The following is a 23,181-nucleotide window of genomic DNA, read 5'->3' as shown; positions in this document are numbered from 1 at the left end:
AAATGCGTCTGCCGGATGCTTGCAGCCTCTTGATGCCATCTCAGGAAAATGCAGATATGTATCCACTTAGGCAGCAGGAACTAAACTGAACTGGTGGGCTTAAGGCCCCTGTATTTATACTACTATTTATATTACTGGAAAGTTCTAGAACGTTCTAGAAGTTACTCCAAGTTTACTCAGCACTGAATCTATCTGGAATGTTCTGGAAAATAGGTAAATTTCAAAATATCACTGTCCTGGTCACAAAAGCAAAGTTTGTGGGGAATAATAGCCATTTTCTATACTTTTGAGGCATAAGCAATTAGGAAATAACACTTACTACCCAGGAACAAAAAAATAAATAAATAAATTGTTACACGGTGTAATGATAACCTGTTTTCATCTCTGTTTGCAGTTGGAATTAATACCATCACAAAACTACATGCCACAAACAGTGCCTGCAACAGTGCTGCAGCCTCCAGTGTTAGCATCGGGATGCTTGAAGGAAATAAAGTGACGTGCTGCAATACGGACCTGTGCAACGTGAGCAGCTCCACCACTGCCAGGCTCAATGTGCTGCTTCTGGGGGCTTCAGCAGCTCTGCTTTTCCTGGTCAGCAGGATCACAGCATAACAGCAACATTAGATACAAAGAAACTTCTGCATTCTCTAATAAATATTAAATACGCATTCAATTAAAATCAATTTCATTTTTTTTCAGCATTACTTTTGTGGTTGTTTTCCTCTTGAAAAATGATTTTCCATGGTATATTATTTATATTTCAAAATGGTTTTGTTTTAATTATTTAGTTTTTTTACATGTTCAGTATGGGCTATTATAAAGATAGAGCAAGAATCGAGGGAGCAATCTTATTGGCTCACAAGGGCTACAACCTGTGCAGGTAGGGCACCATACCAGCATGGACTGAGACTTTCAGAACAGCTCTGACTCAATACAGTAGCAGCAAATTCCCTTTGGGAGGAATGGGATGCTATTTTATCAGCGCAGTAACACACAACACGGGGTCCACAATGCAGACCTGGGCTGTTTAATGGCACTTTGTGTGGAACAACAACCCCCCAGGCGTGCTGTTATTAGACCATATTTGAACACCCTGCCATGTGTTATTGCTTTCAATAAGGGGTCATTTCAGATATTTTAAATGTAATGATTAGGGTATCGTGGTAGTGTTTTCTGTAAATCCATATATAAAAAACTTTTTTTATATATAAGTAAGTGCAGGGTTATGTAACAAAATGTACTAAAACTACTGGCCAAAACTATTCACTCTTCCCTCAGTCAGGTTACTTAATTGTAACCCCACTACACAGGGCAAGCGATCTATTGTGCTGATCCAGTGCAAGAGCACATCATTTTAAAGTTTAGTGAGAAACACCAAAGTACAACTGATCCCACAGTTTTGGTGCTCTTCTAGTCCTTCCACATGTATCAGGAAGGGCGCTGCACTGTACACAAATACAGCAGGCCGATATACAGTACTTTAACATTTTAATATCACTCACACACCCTCACTGGTATTTCTAATGCTGGAGCAAGGCGATGTGCTTAGCATTAAATTACTGCTACAGTGTTGGTGTAATAATAACCCTTATGTGCGTATTAATACAAAACAACATCTCGGTGAATCCTTTCATCGTTTTTGTAAAAGCAGAATTATTTACTAAAATTAATAAAGAAAATCTCAGTTACCGTATTTAAATATTGTAAATTATAGGGCCAATTTGTTTATTATTTTAATAGATATTAATTATTTTGGACCAAGACAAAACTACCCAGGAGAACTATACCGCTCAATAAAAACAAAGTATGAAAACTCACAATAATTCTTTATCTGTGTGTTTCATGTGAAACATGCTCTTTCATTTCCTTTTGCCCAAGAAACATCATCAACTGAGGCAGCTTTCATTTAAATTAGAAAGCTTTCAGGTGGTCCATTTGTAAACAAAGAAAATCCGAGACAGCTTTCATTTAAATTAGAAAGCTTTCAGGTGGTCCATTTGTAAACAAAGAAAATCCGAGACAGCTTTCATTTAAATTAGAAAGCTTTCAGGTGGTCCATTTGTAAACAAAGAAAATCCGAGACAGCTTTCATTTAAATTAGAAAGCTTTCAGGTGGTCCATTTGTAAACAAAGAAAATCCGAGACAGCTTTCATTTAAATTAGAAAGCTTTCAGGTGGTCCATATGTAAACAAAGAAAATCCGAGACAGCTTTCATTTAAATTAGAAAGCTTTCAGGTGGTCCATATGTAAACAAAAAAAATCAGAGACAACTTTCATTTAAATTAGAAAGCTTTCAGGTGGTCCATTTGTAAACAAAGAAAATCCGAGACAGCTTTCATTTAAATTAGAAAGCTTTCAGGTGGTCCATATGTAAACAAAGAAAATCCGAGACAGCTTTCATTTGAATTAGAATGCTTTCAGGTGGTCCATATGTAAACAAAGAAAATCCGAGGCAGCTTTCATTTAAATTAGAATGCTTTCAGGTGGTCCATTTGTAAACAGAGAAAATCCGAGACAGCTTTCATTTAAATTAGAAAGCTTTCAGGTGGTCCATTTGTAAACAGAGAAAATCCGAGACAGCTTTCATTTAAATTAGAAAGCTTTCAGGTGGTCCATTTGTAAACAAAGAAAATCCGAGACAGCTTTCATTTAAATTAGAAAGCTTTCAGGTGGTCCATTTGTAAACAAAGAAAATCCGAGGCAGCTTTCATTTAAATTAGAATGCTTTCAGGTGGTCCATTTGTAAACAGAGAAAATCCGAGACAGCTTTCATTTGAATTAGAATGCTTTCAGGTGGTCCATTTGTAAACAGAGAAAATCCGAGGCAGCTTTCATTTAAATTAGAAAGCTTTCAGGTGGTCCATATGTAAACAAAGAAAATCCGAGACAGCTTTCATTTAAATTAGAATGCTTTCAGGTGGTCCATATGTAAATGGTGAAAATCTGACACAAAAAGCTTTTTAAATGTCGGTTTTTCAAAATCAAACTTTGAAGAATCACTCGCCATTTAAGACAAAATGTAAAACATAAAATTGTCTGGGCCACAGTGCCTCCATCACACTTCAGATTCCTCCACATATCTGATTGTCATGAAGTATTATAACATTACTGAGGAAAAATGATTGAGAACATCAGCTTGAGTATAAGGGGAGGCTGTATGTCCGAACATCAGTCTATCTGTATATCACACGTACATGTTTGCATTTATGTCATGATGTGCTTATCCAGTTGTCATGAAACTAGGTGATTCTACTCTGTAAACACTGTTGATTTAGGTCATGGGCATGAACTTTTTCATCATTCAAACAGCTCTAACTTTCAATGTATTGCTTGTTGTAATAGGGGTGACTTGGACTAAACCAGGAGCAAGCAAAACAAAAAAAACAGCCCAAAACCAGAGAAAAGGTAAGCAGCCAAAACCAGTCTGAAGCACGAGGAAAGGTAAGGCAATTGGATTGTGGTTTTCCTGGTTGATCAAGATCATTGACTCATGTGGAACACTGCAATAAATCAGAACAATGAGCCCTCAATAGTATTTAAGGCAGAACAGGCAGGCAGTTCCTTATACTGAGACTGAAAGCGACTCCTACAGATCCACCATGAAGACCGCACTTGCTTTGCTGCTTCTTGCTTTCGTTAGTAGCTGTGCTGGTAAGTTCAATTTAATAAGATGACAGCACCACGTTGTGTTTGTATACTGTTTCAATTTGAAATAGAAGACACAACCGTTATTGTTATGAACATTTCCTCTCGGATTCCTTATTTTGTATCTGTGCTTTTTCCTGCTTCCTGCTTATCTGGTCTTTCCTGTTTCTTTCACTATGCTTTAACTTTAACATGCTGTACCTGTTTTTAATCAACACACTATAGATTGAATTGAACAGGTTTATATTGATAGCTCAAAGATTGCATGTGGAACCTTTTGTTCTTAAAATGTGTGCGTTTATGCTGATAGAGATGTATTTTGGCCCCTGTTCATCAAGCTAGCAGTTCTAATAGACTTGAAAATTTGGTAGTGTTTCTTTACATTAACTATGATATACAATGACTAGCTCTCTTGTGTACATTTCTTCTGTAGCAGTCTTTGTAGTGATACTATACTGAACATGCAGAGAGAATACTTGTTAAATGTATTAAATGTAAATTTGATTTGATTTGTTCGTGGTTTACTCTGCTTGCCTGTTTTAATCCAGTTGTGACTGTCCTTTACTCTGCTTTTACCATTAACGCTACCACTGCAAGCACCCTGCCAGAATACTAATGAAGGCAGTACCCAGTTGAATTAGGGTCTTAAATGTTTACCAATCTGAGAGTTTGATATCGAAACATCAAGTATCGTATGAGGACGTTTTTGGTCTTAATGTGTGCCTAATTTGTCTAGTTTTTGTGCCTTCCCTTAATCCTGTAGTGAGAGAGTTTGGTGTTTAAACACTTAGGGGCTTGATTCTCAAAGTTGCCATGAGTAAATTGTTTTCAGAGTAGAAAAACACACCCAACGAACTTCCCAAACTAGAACAGCTTTTAGAATTGTAATTGGTGTTGATGGTGAAAAAGATTTGGGGAACTATACTTCTGAGTGTGGGTGGAAGTTTAGGCAGGTTCTAGTGTTACATACGCATTCCAATCTCTCTCACAACACAAGAAACGGTCAAATCGCTGTGACAACAAGGGTACAAAAAAAAAAGAATAATAAAACAATATTGTTCTGTTGTATATATTTTTTTCAAATAAGGATTATCAAGTTAAAGCAATTGCTGTACTGTTTTCCTTTTCAGTGGATGCGCTGACGTGTTACAAATGTACTACTTCTCTCTCCAATAATGACTGCAACAAGAATAACCAGACCTGCACCACTGAAGACACCTGCATGACCACCGTCATCACAGCGGGTGAGTAAAGACAACAGCAAGCATGCGTTTATCTCTCTGCCTAGTCACAAAACGTCTGTCATGAACTAGATTTGGTTATTAAACTGGCCTTTAAAAATAGTCATTAACAAAACATCCCTTGAAACACCCCCTTGGTCTTTAGTATTTACTGTTAGTATTGAGCCATTCTGGATGTTGCCTGTTTAAATATGTTATGCTAAAATACCAATGAACTCCTGCAGTAGCACTGATTAACAAGCAAGTTGTAGGACCGTCTCCAAATCTCAATACAATAGAACACGTCAATTATAAAACAACAATTTTAATGTCTGTTTTTATGATCTGGAATGTTGGTGGTTTCATTAACAACAGTAAAGAACACTTTCATACATTTTAAACTTTATTTTCTTCGTAAAAACAGACTTTGAAACAGAAAAGCATTCTTTAACTAGCACTTTGTTAATAGATGGTGGTGTTGCGCAGCAGGTACAGTATGCCAGTCCGTCTCTTCCTTGTGCCTACACTGTTCATCAGCTGGATTGCAGATAAAAGGAACTCTCTTCATATAGAAGTTTAATAATGATAACCTGTTTTTCATCTCTTTGTTTGCAGTTGGAATTAGTACCTTCTCTAAACAATGTACCACAAACAGTGCCTGCAACAGTGCTGCAGCCTCCAGTGTTAGCATCGGGGTGCTTGGAGGAAATAAAGTGACGTGCTGCAATACAGACCTGTGCAACGTGAGCAGCTCCACCACTGCCAGGCTCAATGTGCTGCTTCTGGGGGCTTCAGCAGCTCTGCTTTTCCTGGTCAGCAGGATCACAGCGTAAGGGCAGCAGCACCCACCGTTATTCTTCATTGCCCTTTGGAAGAGTGTCTGCGTTTTTTCCCTTGCATGTTGAAGTGTGATATTATGATACTATAAACCCCTTTCACTATGAAAGTGCTGTGCTTTGTGTGGGTGTGTTTCTCTGTTGATTTCCACATTGGTACCCTGTATCTCTCTGCTCTGGCTTTATAATGATGGGTGTCACCATATATGAAGGAGGCACCTGCTAATGCACATGGTAAACCAATCAGTAATGTAAAGTAATGTAAAGAATTGGATGCAATAAAAGGATCATTTTTCTCTAATGCATGTTTAATTACTTTTATTTAAAAACAAATCTTCATGACTGACCGCGGTTATTTTCAAGAAAACACATTCAATACAAGCATGTAGTGAACATTAGCCACTAATTAATATGACAAAGACCAAAACACCATTTCTATTAGTTTAACAAACAATCTTTGTAAGTCCTTTAAAATATTTGTACATGTACTCTGTAAAATGCATTACAACTTATTTAAATATATCTATATATATATCTATATATATCTATATATATCTATATATATATATATATATATATATATATATGAAAAGCAATACATTAGTTTAACTTGGTGGTGCTTGCTTCACAATATCCATGGAGAAAAACAAGGTCTTGTTATATTGTTTCACTATTCCATTATCAGCCACCTCAAAACCAAAATATTTCTATACTTCACTGCGCACAGACTTTCTACCCAATCCGGAAGTAATTGAATCTTCTCTGGGTATAAATGCTGACTCACGACACTTCTAAAAGTATTAAGTACGGCGTCATGCTGAATGTTGCATTATTTTGAGATGTGTTTTGATGTTTTAAAAGTACATCTCATTTATAATAACGAAAGTTCACATTTTAAAAATACATTAACAATAGCTTAAGTAATCACAAGGACAAAATGCAACGAATCACTGACGCATGCGCATATCTAAAAATAATCCCAATAGTGCTTAATGCAGCATGCAAATGCTGTTTGGTACCTTGTGTGAGTCACTGGGTGTTCACGTGTTCCGTGTACTCCCATTGGCCCAGAAGTGTGTGGCGGGGTAACAATGGGAGGTGTAAGCTCTGGTACCGAATTACAATAAAGGGGCGGAGCTAATGTTATAAGAAGACACTGCACTGCCATTTGTTGTTATTATGTTGTGGTTGCCAGGTTCCCGAGTAGCTGACAGAAAGCTGTGGACTGTGCTGAATAAAGTGAACCAGGAACAAGTGTGTCTGTCTCTCCTGTTTTCTGCCTGCCCTGTTAAACGCCACATTGGCGTCAGAACTGAGGCAGCTTTCATTGAAATTAGAAAGCTTTCAGGTAGTCCATTTGTAAACGTGGAAAATCCGAGGCAGCTTTCATTGAAATTAGAAAGCTTTCAGGTAGTCCATTTGTAAACGTGGAAAATCCGAGGCAGCTTTCATTGAAATTAGAAAGCTTTCAGGTGGTCCATTTGTAAACGTGGAAAATCCGAGGCAGCTTTCATTTAAATTAGAAAGCTTTCAGGTGGTCCATATGTAAACAAAGAAAATCCGAGACAGCTTTCATTTAAATTAGAATGCTTTCAGGTGGTCCATATGTAAATGGTGAAAATCTGACACAAAAAGCTTTTTAAATGTCGGTTTTTCAAAATCAAACTTTGAAGAATCACTCGCCATTTAAGACAAAATGTAAAACATAAAATTGTCTGGGCCACAGTGCCTCCATCACACTTCAGATTCCTCCACATATCTGATTGTCATGAAGTATTATAACATTACTGAGGAAAAATGATTGAGAACATCAGCTTGAGTATAAGGGGAGGCTGTATGTCCGAACATCAGTCTATCTGTATATCACACGTACATGTTTGCATTTATGTCATGATGTGCTTATCCAGTTGTCATGAAACTAGGTGATTCTACTCTGTAAACACTGTTGATTTAGGTCATGGGCATGAACTTTTTCATCATTCAAACAGCTCTAACTTTCAATGTATTGCTTGTTGTAATAGGGGTGACTTGGACTAAACCAGGAGCAAGCAAAACAAAAAAAACAGCCCAAAACCAGAGAAAAGGTAAGCAGCCAAAACCAGTCTGAAGCACGAGGAAAGGTAAGGCAATTGGATTGTGGTTTTCCTGGTTGATCAAGATCATTGACTCATGTGGAACACTGCAATAAATCAGAACAATGAGCCCTCAATAGTATTTAAGGCAGAACAGGCAGGCAGTTCCTTATACTGAGACTGAAAGCGACTCCTACAGATCCACCATGAAGACCGCACTTGCTTTGCTGCTTCTTGCTTTCGTTAGTAGCTGTGCTGGTAAGTTCAATTTAATAAGATGACAGCACCACGTTGTGTTTGTATACTGTTTCAATTTGAAATAGAAGACACAACCGTTATTGTTATGAACATTTCCTCTCGGATTCCTTATTTTGTATCTGTGCTTTTTCCTGCTTCCTGCTTATCTGGTCTTTCCTGTTTCTTTCACTATGCTTTAACTTTAACATGCTGTACCTGTTTTTAATCAACACACTATAGATTGAATTGAACAGGTTTATATTGATAGCTCAAAGATTGCATGTGGAACCTTTTGTTCTTAAAATGTGTGCGTTTATGCTGATAGAGATGTATTTTGGCCCCTGTTCATCAAGCTAGCAGTTCTAATAGACTTGAAAATTTGGTAGTGTTTCTTTACATTAACTATGATATACAATGACTAGCTCTCTTGTGTACATTTCTTCTGTAGCAGTCTTTGTAGTGATACTATACTGAACATGCAGAGAGAATACTTGTTAAATGTATTAAATGTAAATTTGATTTGATTTGTTCGTGGTTTACTCTGCTTGCCTGTTTTAATCCAGTTGTGACTGTCCTTTACTCTGCTTTTACCATTAACGCTACCACTGCAAGCACCCTGCCAGAATACTAATGAAGGCAGTACCCAGTTGAATTAGGGTCTTAAATGTTTACCAATCTGAGAGTTTGATATCGAAACATCAAGTATCGTATGAGGACGTTTTTGGTCTTAATGTGTGCCTAATTTGTCTAGTTTTTGTGCCTTCCCTTAATCCTGTAGTGAGAGAGTTTGGTGTTTAAACACTTAGGGGCTTGATTCTCAAAGTTGCCATGAGTAAATTGTTTTCAGAGTAGAAAAACACACCCAACGAACTTCCCAAACTAGAACAGCTTTTAGAATTGTAATTGGTGTTGATGGTGAAAAAGATTTGGGGAACTATACTTCTGAGTGTGGGTGGAAGTTTAGGCAGGTTCTAGTGTTACATACGCATTCCAATCTCTCTCACAACACAAGAAACGGTCAAATCGCTGTGACAACAAGGGTACAAAAAAAAAAGAATAATAAAACAATATTGTTCTGTTGTATATATTTTTTTCAAATAAGGATTATCAAGTTAAAGCAATTGCTGTACTGTTTTCCTTTTCAGTGGATGCGCTGACGTGTTACAAATGTACTACTTCTCTCTCCAATAATGACTGCAACAAGAATAACCAGACCTGCACCACTGAAGACACCTGCATGACCACCGTCATCACAGCGGGTGAGTAAAGACAACAGCAAGCATGCGTTTATCTCTCTGCCTAGTCACAAAACGTCTGTCATGAACTAGATTTGGTTATTAAACTGGCCTTTAAAAATAGTCATTAACAAAACATCCCTTGAAACACCCCCTTGGTCTTTAGTATTTACTGTTAGTATTGAGCCATTCTGGATGTTGCCTGTTTAAATATGTTATGCTAAAATACCAATGAACTCCTGCAGTAGCACTGATTAACAAGCAAGTTGTAGGACCGTCTCCAAATCTCAATACAATAGAACACGTCAATTATAAAACAACAATTTTAATGTCTGTTTTTATGATCTGGAATGTTGGTGGTTTCATTAACAACAGTAAAGAACACTTTCATACATTTTAAACTTTATTTTCTTCGTAAAAACAGACTTTGAAACAGAAAAGCATTCTTTAACTAGCACTTTGTTAATAGATGGTGGTGTTGCGCAGCAGGTACAGTATGCCAGTCCGTCTCTTCCTTGTGCCTACACTGTTCATCAGCTGGATTGCAGATAAAAGGAACTCTCTTCATATAGAAGTTTAATAATGATAACCTGTTTTTCATCTCTTTGTTTGCAGTTGGAATTAGTACCTTCTCTAAACAATGTACCACAAACAGTGCCTGCAACAGTGCTGCAGCCTCCAGTGTTAGCATCGGGGTGCTTGGAGGAAATAAAGTGACGTGCTGCAATACAGACCTGTGCAACGTGAGCAGCTCCACCACTGCCAGGCTCAATGTGCTGCTTCTGGGGGCTTCAGCAGCTCTGCTTTTCCTGGTCAGCAGGATCACAGCGTAAGGGCAGCAGCACCCACCGTTATTCTTCATTGCCCTTTGGAAGAGTGTCTGCGTTTTTTCCCTTGCATGTTGAAGTGTGATATTATGATACTATAAACCCCTTTCACTATGAAAGTGCTGTGCTTTGTGTGGGTGTGTTTCTCTGTTGATTTCCACATTGGTACCCTGTATCTCTCTGCTCTGGCTTTATAATGATGGGTGTCACCATATATGAAGGAGGCACCTGCTAATGCACATGGTAAACCAATCAGTAATGTAAAGTAATGTAAAGAATTGGATGCAATAAAAGGATCATTTTTCTCTAATGCATGTTTAATTACTTTTATTTAAAAACAAATCTTCATGACTGACCGCGGTTATTTTCAAGAAAACACATTCAATACAAGCATGTAGTGAACATTAGCCACTAATTAATATGACAAAGACCAAAACACCATTTCTATTAGTTTAACAAACAATCTTTGTAAGTCCTTTAAAATATTTGTACATGTACTCTGTAAAATGCATTACAACTTATTTAAATATATCTATATATATATCTATATATATCTATATATATCTATATATATATATATATATATATATATATATGAAAAGCAATACATTAGTTTAACTTGGTGGTGCTTGCTTCACAATATCCATGGAGAAAAACAAGGTCTTGTTATATTGTTTCACTATTCCATTATCAGCCACCTCAAAACCAAAATATTTCTATACTTCACTGCGCACAGACTTTCTACCCAATCCGGAAGTAATTGAATCTTCTCTGGGTATAAATGCTGACTCACGACACTTCTAAAAGTATTAAGTACGGCGTCATGCTGAATGTTGCATTATTTTGAGATGTGTTTTGATGTTTTAAAAGTACATCTCATTTATAATAACGAAAGTTCACATTTTAAAAATACATTAACAATAGCTTAAGTAATCACAAGGACAAAATGCAACGAATCACTGACGCATGCGCATATCTAAAAATAATCCCAATAGTGCTTAATGCAGCATGCAAATGCTGTTTGGTACCTTGTGTGAGTCACTGGGTGTTCACGTGTTCCGTGTACTCCCATTGGCCCAGAAGTGTGTGGCGGGGTAACAATGGGAGGTGTAAGCTCTGGTACCGAATTACAATAAAGGGGCGGAGCTAATGTTATAAGAAGACACTGCACTGCCATTTGTTGTTATTATGTTGTGGTTGCCAGGTTCCCGAGTAGCTGACAGAAAGCAGTGGACTGTGCTGAATAAAGTGAACCAGGAACAAGTGTGTCTGTCTCTCCTGTTTTCTGCCTGCCCTGTTAAACGCCACATTGGCGTCAGAAGCGGGATAAGAACAAAACCTACAGCGTCAAGCAGGAGCAGTTATGAGAGATGGACCAGTGGCTCCACTGCAACCCTGACCCATACCAGACCCGGTGAGATGGCAAACTGGAAGACCTCCTCGGTGGCCGTGAGGATCATAAGAACACAAGAGAACACATAAGAAAGTTTACAAACGAGAGGAGGCCATTCGGCCCATCTTGCTCGTTTGGTTGTTCGTAGCTTATTGATCCCAGAATCTCATCAAGCAGCTTCTTGAAGGATCCCAGGGTGTCAGCTTCAACAACATTACTGGGGAGTTGGTTCCAGACCCTCACACTTCTCTGTGTAAAGTGCCTCCTATTTTCTGTTCTGAATGCCCCTTTATCTAATCTCCATTTGTGACCCCTGGTCCTTGTTTCTTGTTTTACAAGGAACTGTCAGCTCATATTTTGGTGTATGAGCCCTCGTGCACATTTGTATAATATTGTATAATATCAAAAACTACAATTATATACATATGTCAGATCTATCTATTAGACTAGCAGCAGTGTGGAGTAGTGGTTAGGGCTCTGGACTCTTGACCGGAGGGTCGTGGGTTCAATCCCCAGTGGGGGACACTGCTGTTGTACCCTTGAGCAAGGTACTTTACCTAGATTGCTCCAGTAAAAACCCAACTGTATAAATGGGTAATTGTAGGTAATAATGTGATATCTGTATAATATGTATAATGTGATATCTTGTAACAATTGTAAGTCGCCCTGGCTAAGGGTGTCTGCTAAGAAATAAATAATAATAATAATAATATTATACAGTGGCTCTCTAAAGTATTCACCCCCCTTGGACTTTTCCACATTTTATTGTGTTAAAACATGGAATCAAAATGGAAATTGCCAAGCTTTTTTCTTGGAGTTGTTGTGAGTGAGCATCCTGCTCCCTTCAATATGAGCCAATTTTTCAGAAATATGTTTTGAGATTTTTTATCCCAACTTTGAACGCTGATACTACCACCATAATTTAATGACCAGGGCTGTAAATGTTCATGGTTAGATTTTGATACTAACATTAAAAGCAGGAGCTGAAGTCATACCTTTTTTTAGAATTGTCACAACAGTAGTATGTAAATGTATCTGAAAATGTATATTTTGGATGACCACTAGGGGAGCTCCCAGATCTCAGAAACTAAAAACATCTGAAATCTTATATTATATGGTTAATCATGGCTCCCCATACCTAGCCTAAATACAAAATATGGAGGGATTTGGCTGACCCCCATGTTCCTGATTTTACAGATTTTGCCTGGTTTTCTCATGCAATGACACTTAAAGCGACTCTCAATAAAAACAAGCCCAATTCCGCTTATTATAAGCGGACTTGGCAACTGCCTCCCTGCTTCAAAACTCCACGTCCAATCACAGCAGCCGTAGCCCGTTGTTTGTAGCCGATCACAGGCAGTCTCTCTCAGTTGAACCCACACCCTCGCCACTTCATTGGCGTGTCTCCCCAGGAATACGGGTAGGCGCTTGATTGACGTATACATTCTTATAAAAGGGTTAATCCCGCCTATCCGCTTCCTCTTTCCTGTAAGCGTGTTGTGTGTTTAAGTGCTTGGTCCTTCATCTGAAGCTAAGGCCTTTGAATCCGGCGACTAGCACTCTTGTTTTTAGGCATCCAGCTACTAAACATACAAACCCTCTTAGAAATATGGCCTCCGTGTCTGAACTCGCCTGTATTTACTCCGCTCTCATCCTCCACGACGATGAAGTCACCGTCACAGTAAGTCTCTTCTGAGAGAGAGATCAGGGATGACAGTTAACATGGCGGATTCCAGAATCAGGGGGTTCATTCAATCTGAGAAACTGCTTCACATGTGCGAGCGGGTAGAAAAACCACTGGCCATGGCATGTATTGAAATATGCGTCAGGAAATGTGTTTCATGTATTGAAATATGCGTAAGGAAATGTGTTTCATGTATTGAAATATGCGTAAGGAAATGTGTTTCATGTATTGAAATATGCGTAAGGAAATGTTAATATCTTTGCTGTACTTGAGCTAGGGGTGTGATGGACTTAGCCGTGTGAATCACTAGGCTAAAGAAAAAGTAGTCAAAATCGAGAAATCCATTTAACTGTTATCCCTGTGTATTATTATTATTATTATTATTATTATTATTATTATTATTATTATTATTGACTGCCGGGTGGAAGGAAGGAGACACCGCTATCAATTAGAGATTATTTTCAAACCTCGTATTTCCTGGGCCAGGGATTGTAGTCAACAGTGTTTCATAAGTAGTGAACAACATCAGTGCACAAACATGGACGACACATCACAAAACTAATGAAACGGTACCTAAAGCAGGACCTTCAGCCTGCCAGTAGTGGAGATGCACAGTACAAAGGGCTGTCAGTACTGGACACGTGTGATTGCCGCCCGCTCTGGTCAAAGTTACCTGTCCTATGCAAAACTGACATCGGCAGCAGCATTGGCTGTTGTGTTTTAAATATAAACACCACGTTAAACCATGGCGAACTTGAATCGTTTTGCGTGTTTGGATTGTGTGTGTGTGTGTATATATCTCTCATCTCGTTAGGAACTGGATGTAATGTTACAGTGATTAGCAGTTGCTCTCAAGTAACTATTCCATTATGTGGAGTATGGGAGCCTGTATTGTATAAAGTGTTAACGGTTTCCTTTCCCTGCAGGAGGATAAGATCAATGCCCTCATCAAGGCCGCTGGCGTGTCGGTTGAGCCCTTCTGGCCCGGGCTGTTTGCGAAGGTAAGCCCCTAAGCTTGCATACTGCAAGACATCTCGATGCAGATGGATAGGGTTTTAAGCATGTTTGGGAGCTTCCACTTGCTCTTGAAGCATGACAATAAATGTATATCCTATGAAGTTCTTTTTTATTTTCAATGTCATATCCTTTGTTAAAATATATTTGAGGTTGGTCAGAAACATTAAATCCAGTGTACTATATAATATATTTTAAAATCTTCTCAAAGTAATATCAATACATTCTCAAAATCAAAGGAGCAGTGAATAGATTCATTGACAAGCTGTGGTACCATCAAGCAGCAGGTTTGGTATTAAAGCATCTGCTAAAGCAGTGGTTCTCAAACTTTCTGGGCCACGCCCCCTTCCTTTTGTCTGTGGTACTTGATGTCTGATCCATTGTAATAAGAGCAAACTTAACACTAAATGACAGTTTACTGATTGTGACCAACACTTCCTAACGTGCACACCACAGTGAGCTGATAAACAACATACATCACCAGACGGCAGTCGACTTCATCCAAAAATATGCAAGCTTAAAAGGCACCAGTCAGATGCACAGCACCATCTACACACTTTGACATGCCTGGAGGTGTCAGCAGAAAGATCTGTTTCAAGTTAATATAATCTGAAAAATTTGGCTGGTATTAAATTTGGCGGATTTGCTTCAGTTTTTCAATTGGTGTTTTTCACGTTTCCATTTTTTGCATTTATACTTTGAATTCCCAAACCATTCAAATAAATGTTTACTGAATGAAATATGTCTGCTAAAACAGTATCTCATTTACAGTAACTCTATAGCATCTACAGTGTAACTGCAGCAACTTGGAGAACAAAGGCGACCTTCTAGTCAGTTACAGTATTTATTGTTCTGTATATGCCCTTAATTTTAAGGTACCAGTAAACTTTTACGATAAGCATTTGCTATCTCTGTTGTAACTTCGCTATGGTTCACAACAAAACACAGTGGAATGATCACAGTATTATCATGCAGTAATTGTAGGGCAGTATTGCCACGTGTGAAATCTAACAATAAAGCCAAAATGAAAATGCTTTAATTTGCTTTGAAATAATTTCAAACTGGTTAATAGACTAGAGGTCGCACATGCCCCAAATTTTGAGTCCCATCTATCAAATATTAAACTATTGTTAACACAAAGGCTAATAAACTTCAGGCATGTGCATTTTGGTACATTTTATGAACATTTAAACTCTGTGACAAATAGTAGTTTTAAACATTCTCTGTCTGTGTATAGCCATACATATAAACACACGCTTTTTTCTTTTGTTCTATACTAACAGTAGACCGTTCGCATGACGAGACAGGATTCCAAGCACTGTTTGTTGCCTTCATCTGTGTGCGTTTTCATATTTTCTGCATTTCAGTAACAGCAACAGCATCGCCCAGCAGCTTTCACACACACTACAGTACATCTTGCTGTCTCGATAAATAAGCCACAGATACTTCATCTCCCATTCAAAAGTATAAGAACATATTTTTCGTTTGTGTTTTTCTGCATTATTACTGCTTCGGTCAGAAGTAGATGGCTGAAATGCAGAGGGGAATCCCCTGAATATGCTGACTGCTTAGCAAAAAAAACTTCAGATTGACAACTGACTTGCTATAAGTGCACACGCCAAACTAGGTATTCATTTTTATGCTTAGAAAAGTCTGTGAGGACATCCCTGTTAAACTAGTGCGGGAAAATAACAAAAGCACAATGTTAAATTAAGCGACTTCAAAAATGAAATGCGAGTTAAAAGTAGGATCAGGAATGAACAATTCACGTAATTTGTCAGCTCTGAAATAAAATTAAAAGGGAACAGAATTAGGCTCAGGCAAGCCATGAAGGTAAAAGCAAAGATTGTTTTGCAAATAAACGCTTTTTCTGAGTTTAATTATGAAAGAGAATCAGCTAAATTTGTTTAAAGGGACAAGACCTGATTAAAAATAAAAACCGAAAACTTCAAGCCCTACGTGTGTGTGTGTTCGCATTTACGGTACTTTTTATTTCTTAGCAACATGGACCTCTTAATATGGGGCATAACACCTTATTTGAAAATAAAATACAGTGCATGGTGGGATAATATCGTATTCATTTCCACTGTTCATTGTGCTGCTAGGAACTGTAACCAAACAATTTTAGTAGTAGTGTGTGTGTGTACGCATTACACGCGACAGTGTAATACACAACATTTTGGGCTTGTGCATTTCAGGAACGCATGAAAAGAAAAGCTAGCGCGACCTCTGTTAATACCGGAGCAGGCAGATTACAGTGCCTCTGGGTTGCTCTCGCTCCTGTATTGTAGCTGACAGACACCTTGAATTAAAGGTAGAAGGTTCAGGATTGGTGGGACGGGAGGATAATTTATTTTGACTATTGGCGGTTTTGATTGGATTGCCAATAATACTTCCACCAATCGGAGGATTCCATACAGTACTGGCAGCGATCCTGCCCTCTGTCACAGGTATACAGAAAAGGTTAAAGAAACGCTGGAAGAGGGAAACAATGTGTCAGATATCAAAGTGGATCTGAGAATGGCAGTGATGAAGTAGACTGGTGATTTCTACCACTAGATTTAAATTTGGAAAACAAGCTATATAAATAGATTGGAATGCTTGTTTGTTTTGAAGTTAAATTACTTTAAAAACAACTGTGGGGTTATTATCTCTTGGCTGTTAGTATGGTTAAGTGTGAACATCCTGAATTTAACATCCTTAACATGTGGTACTGTACAGAGTCGGTCGCATTAAGACAGATAGAACAGCTACTGACTTTCATGTTGATGCAGACACGTTTGACAGATTAGTACGAGTCAAATGTGTCTGCTTTAAGGTTAGTCAGTCATTTTTCTACCCGTCTAATGTGACCAGCTATTTCCAGTTACATGTGTTAAGGATGTTAAATATTCAGGATGTTCAGTGTCAACTCTAAACCCAATGAACAGACACTGCCTTGCTGTAACGAGCAGCAAGCAGTGGTCTGCATCTCTGCTATGTCTCATGTCTCTGCTGTGTCTCTTGTGTCTCTGCTGTGTCTCCTGTCTCTCTGAGTCTCAGTGAGTCTCTGTTGTGTCTCCTATGTCAGGCCCTGGCCAGCGTGGACATCGGCAGCCTGATCTGCAATGTTGGTGCTGGAGGAGGAGCCGCGCCTGCTGGTGCTGCCCCTGCAGGAGCAGCTCCGGCTGCAAGTGCCCCAGGTCAGTATAATAATAATAATAACGCCCCATTCACTGGCTTCAGAAAGTCCTAGCGACCAAGACCTCATTGTGGCCCAGTCTCTTAGACATTGCTGGGGCTGTTTGGATAATCCCAGCTACAAATTGCTGTTTAACTTGACTTGGACACGTGAGGTTTCAAAGTACGCAAACCGTTCTCACTCCCATTTAAGGTCCACTGACAAGATTCATAAACCACTTCTAGGGAAGAGCGTAAAAAAACAAAGAAATATTTGTCTGTTTCTTTGATTCATGTAGACTAGCGGAGTGAATTTGTGTTTTTAACAACTGTCCCATCTGGTCCTGAAATATTTTGTGAAACTGGCAAGCAGTATGATTTACCTTGTCTGTCTTCTTACAGCTGAGAAAGAGGAGAAGAAGGAAGAGAAGAAGGATGAATCGGAGGAGTCTGATGATGACATGGGCTTTGGTCTATTTGACTAAACCTTGTTTGTAACTCAGGCAACAAGAATAAAAACTGAAAATGCAATTGTGCTCCCTGTCGTTTCTCTACCTGTTGCTTCTTGTTTCAGGGTAATTCCTTTGGTCTAGTCGAAATCCAAAATACATTTACATATCTGTATATAATGCATGTCTCTCAACAACTGAGGCATTAAGCACAAGAACTTGTCTATCTGACTGCCTTGCAAGTCGCAAAATACATTTACATATCTGTATATAATGCATGTCTCTATCTGACTGCCTTGCAAGTCGCATGTATACAAAGCTGGGATGATGCCTCCTTTTTTACCATCAATGTCCTTAAAGTCACCAAATAACTACTTGATTATTGAAAACTATTTCATCAATAGTCTTGCCTGCAGCAAAGTGGTAGTAAAAGCACAAAAATAATCTTGAATAATTAAACAAGTAAATTGAGTAATGGCTGGTTCATCGGATTTACAAAACACACTTTCTTGGGGTTCATTTTTTACATTGAGTTTTTGTTGAGAATCAACCCTTTTTTGCTTTTAAAGAGGAACAGCTTGCGTACAAGCTGCCCACCTGAAAACCTGCTCCCTGGGGACAGTCATTGCTGGGATGCTAAGATGGTTCTGGCTAAGTGGTCTACTGTTGGAAAGAGACCTTGGTGTTTTTTATTTGTTTTTTTTTTCACTGTTCATTTGTGTAGTGGTATAAAATTAACCAAATACAAATTCAACCAGAAAACTCAAGCAGGCAGTGCAAGTGGTAATGTAAAGAATGCAAGTCCAAAACTGCTTGAGATGCAGCTGTGTTCCTGCTATCAGAAAGAATGTTCTATTGCCTGGGAAAGGGGCCATAAAACGAACAGAACTGACCTGGTGCAAGGAAGTGGTCTGGTCAAAGTGTTGCGGACACTCCTGATTAGGTCATTGAGCACGGCTTCATTTCTGTATCATTAGGGTAACATTACTGGGTCTAAATCATAATGTTTAAGCAATATGTGCAACTTGATTATGAGAATAAATAAATTCAGCTTAAATCCTTGTCGCTCCTGCACACAGAAATATGTAAATAAATACATTTAGTTTCCTTACTGTAACACAAAAAACGTACGGTGATTAAACAATACATGGAGGAGAAGTGATCGTTCGTACTACAGTTTGTATTCCCTACATCACAAGCACAGACGGGCGAATTGTTTATGTAAGGACATACTCCTAAGGGGAATGAAAACCATATGCCATGTACGATCATTCAGTATTCTGTTATAACACAAGTATATATTTAAAATATATAGCAATAAAATGTTAACATTTTTTAATGAAATGAATCAAAGGATTATTTTACCTTCATTGTTAACAGACTGCTTTGACACACTCATTTCAAACCATTTATGGCCTCTTCACAACCGTCTTTAGATAGACCCGTGAGCTCAATCTGTCAGTTTACATCCTCTCTGTTGCTTCCTACCTTTACCAGTTTTAATGAAGGGGCTACATACAGGCTGCTCAGATGAGTCAGGCGCAGGCAGATCTGTAACTGGCATTTCTTGACTAAACTCGTTCAAGGAAATCGGGGGCCAAATCAAAACAGTAGAAATCTGATACTATTTCAGACATTTTAAAGTTGTTACAAAACATGTATAGCTGGCAGTATTGTTTGAATATTGAAGCACAACGTCGTCCTTAATTTCAGCAGCACACCACTGGACTGGGATGTAAGCAAAGACACATTCGAAACTAGTCCCGGTAAGCATGTTATCCCACTCCAGCGAGATAACAAAAATATATCCCACGTGGATACATTTTTGTTATTCCACTCAAGTGGCCATAAACAGGGTTTGAAATGAATCTGCGTCGAAGCATAGTCTGTTGAAAATGAAAGTAAAGATCCGCCAGGTTAAATATTCCATGAATTAATTGATTTAATATAAAAATGTACACATTTTATTGTTATCTATTTAAAAATATACTTGTGGTACAAACATCCTTACATAAAGGAAGCACCTGTTCCTGTCAGGTTCGTGGTTTCTGGGTTATTTTTCAATGTAGGGACCACCTGGGTATTAGGGTTTTTCCCATGGACCACTTGCCACGCAGTTTTTCACAACAGTATTTTGAAACTAATTTGTATGTGTATTTGTATAAGTACATGTAGACAGTAAAGCATTTATAAAACGTACCTAACGATGAGATTCCTGGGCTTGAATCTTTGCTACCAGTTCATTAAGAAATGTTATTTTGCGCATTGAAAGTTGCTGATGGCAAAGTTCACGTTTTTTTTTCACACATTCTGAATGCTTTGTAGATAAATGGCGTCTCAATTTTGCAGGTTTAAGAGTTTTCTTTGACAAAACATCCTGACAAATAATGTATTGGGGCTTGGATCCATTAACTAAATACCAGTGCTGGTCCCCGCCACCGTTACGTCGTGGAGCAAATGAATCCATCCATTTCTAACGCAACTTACTGCACTCATTGATCAGCATCTTCGCGCGATGTGCATATAAAATACACTGGAAGACGAGGTGGGTGGGAAGGAATCTTAAAAAATTGCCTGCGATGTGTAAATTAAACTGGATTGGTGGCACACAGTCAATAGGATTTATAGCATTTTGGTTAAATATGACAGCAGCAAGAACAGACTGTACACATTATTTCCAGAAGCAGTGTTAATAGAATTATCTTTTGGCATATAGTCTTGTGAGATATTAAACCTGGCTGAATAAACCCATATAATAACATGGAGTTGAAGTTGATCATTCACACTACTGTGCAGTTTACAAGTCAAGCTACAAATATAAGCCTTTTTGTTTCACATTAACTTGTTACTATGCAGCTAACCCCTCCAAAAACGTATTGAAATAATGGTATATTCCTATGTCCCTGGCAACACTGTAGCACATATATTGTTGAAAATGAAAATAACTAAAAATGGGTTTGTGTTTTTTTATAAATTTATTTATTCAAACCGAGTTAGGAATATTCAATACAGTGCGGTACTTTCATGCCGAGCGAAAAGGCTGGGACAGACAGATTACGTTTTTTATTTCCCTGAAGTTCAGTGAACACAAGCAGTAGAATGAGCACAGATTAGAAAGCAGTGCATTCACGGGAATGCTAGATGTAGATTTGTTGTTTATAAACAAAACACACCTGTATTAAAAGAAAACGAAAGGGGGGGGGGGGGGGGGGCGGATGCAGACCACACATATCTTAATTAGATATCACATGGTTCAAGCTGGTTGTTGTGTTGCTTAATAATATTAGTAGCACAACATGTGATTATGTAGAAATGGGCTTCAAGACTATTTTTGATGTATAGCTCTACCCCTCCGCCTCTCTTGTCCAGCCTGTCTTTCCTATACAGTATACCCACTAATATGTCTCTCAGGGAAGGCAGTAGGTGCTCGTGAGCCCACAACAAGCTTTTGTGGGCTACCCGATAGAGACAGGGTGAGCGCAGGCCATCCTGGTGGTTGATGTAAGTCACCACGGTTAAGTTGTCCGTCCTGATCAACATGTGTCTCCCCTGCACTTCCTGGAAGAAACTATGCAAGGCCAGAAAAACTGCCTGCAGCTCCAGGACATTTATGTGTAGCCCCACCCAAGGGGGCTGCCAGACACCTTGTGCTCCTCGTTCGTTCCACACGGTGCCCCAACCTGAGCCGGAGGCATCCGTGGTGATCACCTCTCGCCACACCTAGACACAGGTGAGCTGGCTGCTTCCACCACAACTTGGCCTCCATACAGTGTGGGGACACAGACAGGAGATTGTAGTCTGGGACAGTACCAGCTGGCTTATTGACAAGTTCACCATCAGGCCGATCCTGTCGAGGTGAGCGGTCACCAGTTCCGTGTGCACTACTGCCTGCGCTGGTGACTCGGCACATATGAGCCAGTCATCCAGGTAGTTGAGCACTCTGATGCCGGGACATGGAAGTAGACGTCTTTCAGGTCCACTGCAATGAACCAGTGGCCCGGTCTGAAAGAACCCAAGAACTGTTTCATTGTCAGTATCTTGAACTTCCTGCGCCTCAAGAACAGAGTGAGCTGTCTGAGGTTGAGAACGGTCCGCAGGCCGGCGTCCCTGAGAGGAGGTCGAGGGAGCAGGTTCTGTAACCCGCTTGTGCCTGCGCTCGACCGAATGCCTGGTGAACAGTGCACAGGCATCACAAAAGGAGTGATCCTGTAATGCCTGCTGAGCATGCTCAGCACCAAGACACTGCACGCATTGATTGTGTTTATGCTCTGAAGGGATAGGCTTCTTGCACGTCATGCAAGACTGGAACTCAGGCATCGTTGCAGCAAGACCGTAGTAATGTGCACGGGTGGTAACACGCATGGTATTGAATACGGTGCGATACGGTACAGTGCACGGTGCAACATGGTGCAGGAGCACCGTACGGTATGCGTGGTATGGTACAGTACGGTGCACGATGATATACTGTGCAACACGGTGCGAGAGCACGGTATGGTGCAATATAGTGCACGGAGACACATGGTGCATGGAAGCACGGTAAAATGCATGGTTGGTACTGGCAGGGCCTAAGCAAACTGCACGTGACCAAGGTAGCAACACAGGGATGCAATGCAAGAACCTGAGAGTGCCTGCTTACAGCTCTCTCCCACTGACAAGCCTTCACTAAGTGGTGCCGAAGCTGCCCGCTATTGTGGCATGGGCAACAGAGCAAAACTCTCTTAACTGTTGGCTACAGCCCACAAGTTAGTCTGTGCAGCCCGAGAGCTAACAGAGTGCCCGTCCAGGAGCGCTGGCTTGCAAGCCAGACCGCTGCGACTGCAGTAGGAAGCAAGAAGCCCTGGAAAAAAAAAAATGAAAAAAGAGAAACACAAATACAGCAGTTTCAACCACAATATATACTTAAACGTACTTTAAATTTATAATATGCTTGTAAAAAGCAAGACTAATAAAACTCCAGCCAGAGAATAAATAATATTAATAATAATAAATATTAATAATAATAAATAATATTAATAATAATACCACTGTGTCACCGATCTACAGGTGTAGGAGCAGGCAAGCCCGCTGCCGTCGCCGCTGGCCAGGAGACCAAGAAAACACTCACGGGGAAAAAACACAAAAAAATATTTAAACAATTTTTTGCCTCCGTGGTTGATCCCAAGAGGAAAAAACAAGCTTATCTGACTGCTTCTCGTCGAAGATAGCAAATTTTCTCTCTCGCGAATGCCGAGTCACTCTCTGTGTAGCTGAAAGGCTGAAATAGAAAATGGCACTGAGCCCCGTCCTGCACGCAGTTTTGTCTCCTGTGGGGGTGGAGACAAGCGTGCTGATGTCGCAAGTGTAAGACGCAGCTTTGGTAGAGTGTTCAGTTGAATCAGGCATAACAGGTTAACCCATTGTGTAATAGAA

The 23,181-nt window shown here is 39.4% G+C and overlaps 2 protein-coding genes across 2 annotated transcripts; both read left to right on the top strand.

Annotated features, from left to right (window-relative positions):
* The first annotated feature begins 7,897 nt into the window (after positions 1–7,897).
* Positions 7,898–10,383, top strand: LOC131734015 (prostate stem cell antigen-like). Its single transcript, XM_059021279.1, has 3 exons — positions 7,898–8,032; positions 9,157–9,270; positions 9,862–10,383. The coding sequence occupies exons 1-3, from the start codon at positions 7,981–7,983 to the stop codon at positions 10,077–10,079; spliced, it is 384 nt and encodes a 127-aa protein (XP_058877262.1). The 5' UTR covers positions 7,898–7,980; the 3' UTR covers positions 10,080–10,383.
* A 2,550-nt stretch (positions 10,384–12,933) lies between these two features.
* On the top strand, positions 12,934–17,854 carry LOC117399784 (large ribosomal subunit protein P1-like). Its single transcript, XM_033999156.3, has 4 exons — positions 12,934–13,147; positions 14,077–14,151; positions 17,235–17,346; positions 17,726–17,854. Exons 1-4 carry the CDS (start codon positions 13,076–13,078, stop codon positions 17,806–17,808), a joined length of 342 nt encoding a protein of 113 aa, XP_033855047.1. The 5' UTR covers positions 12,934–13,075; the 3' UTR covers positions 17,809–17,854.
* The last annotated feature ends 5,327 nt before the right edge of the window (positions 17,855–23,181 follow it).

The sequence above is a fragment of the Acipenser ruthenus genome, chromosome 4, assembly GCF_902713425.1.
Source record: "Acipenser ruthenus chromosome 4, fAciRut3.2 maternal haplotype, whole genome shotgun sequence".
NCBI lineage: Eukaryota > Metazoa > Chordata > Actinopteri > Acipenseriformes > Acipenseridae > Acipenser > Acipenser ruthenus.
This window is presented reverse-complemented; position numbering and strand designations above follow the sequence as displayed.

Bases quoted from the DNA above. Each gene is read 5' to 3' on its own strand.
- LOC117399784 (XM_033999156.3), top strand. From the start codon at position 13,076: ATGGCCTCCGTGTCTGAACTCGCCTGTATTTACTCCGCTCTCATCCTC. The intron at 13,148-14,076 runs GTAAGTCTCTTC...CTTTCCCTGCAG, and splicing joins ACGATGAAGTCACCGTCACA to GAGGATAAGATCAATGCCCT. The intron at 14,152-17,234 runs GTAAGCCCCTAA...CTCCTATGTCAG, and splicing joins GGCCCGGGCTGTTTGCGAAG to GCCCTGGCCAGCGTGGACAT.
- LOC131734015 (XM_059021279.1), top strand. From the start codon at position 7,981: ATGAAGACCGCACTTGCTTTGCTGCTTCTTGCTTTCGTTAGTAGCTGT. The intron at 8,033-9,156 runs GTAAGTTCAATT...TTTCCTTTTCAG, and splicing joins TTTCGTTAGTAGCTGTGCTG to TGGATGCGCTGACGTGTTAC. The intron at 9,271-9,861 runs GTGAGTAAAGAC...CTTTGTTTGCAG, and splicing joins GACCACCGTCATCACAGCGG to TTGGAATTAGTACCTTCTCT.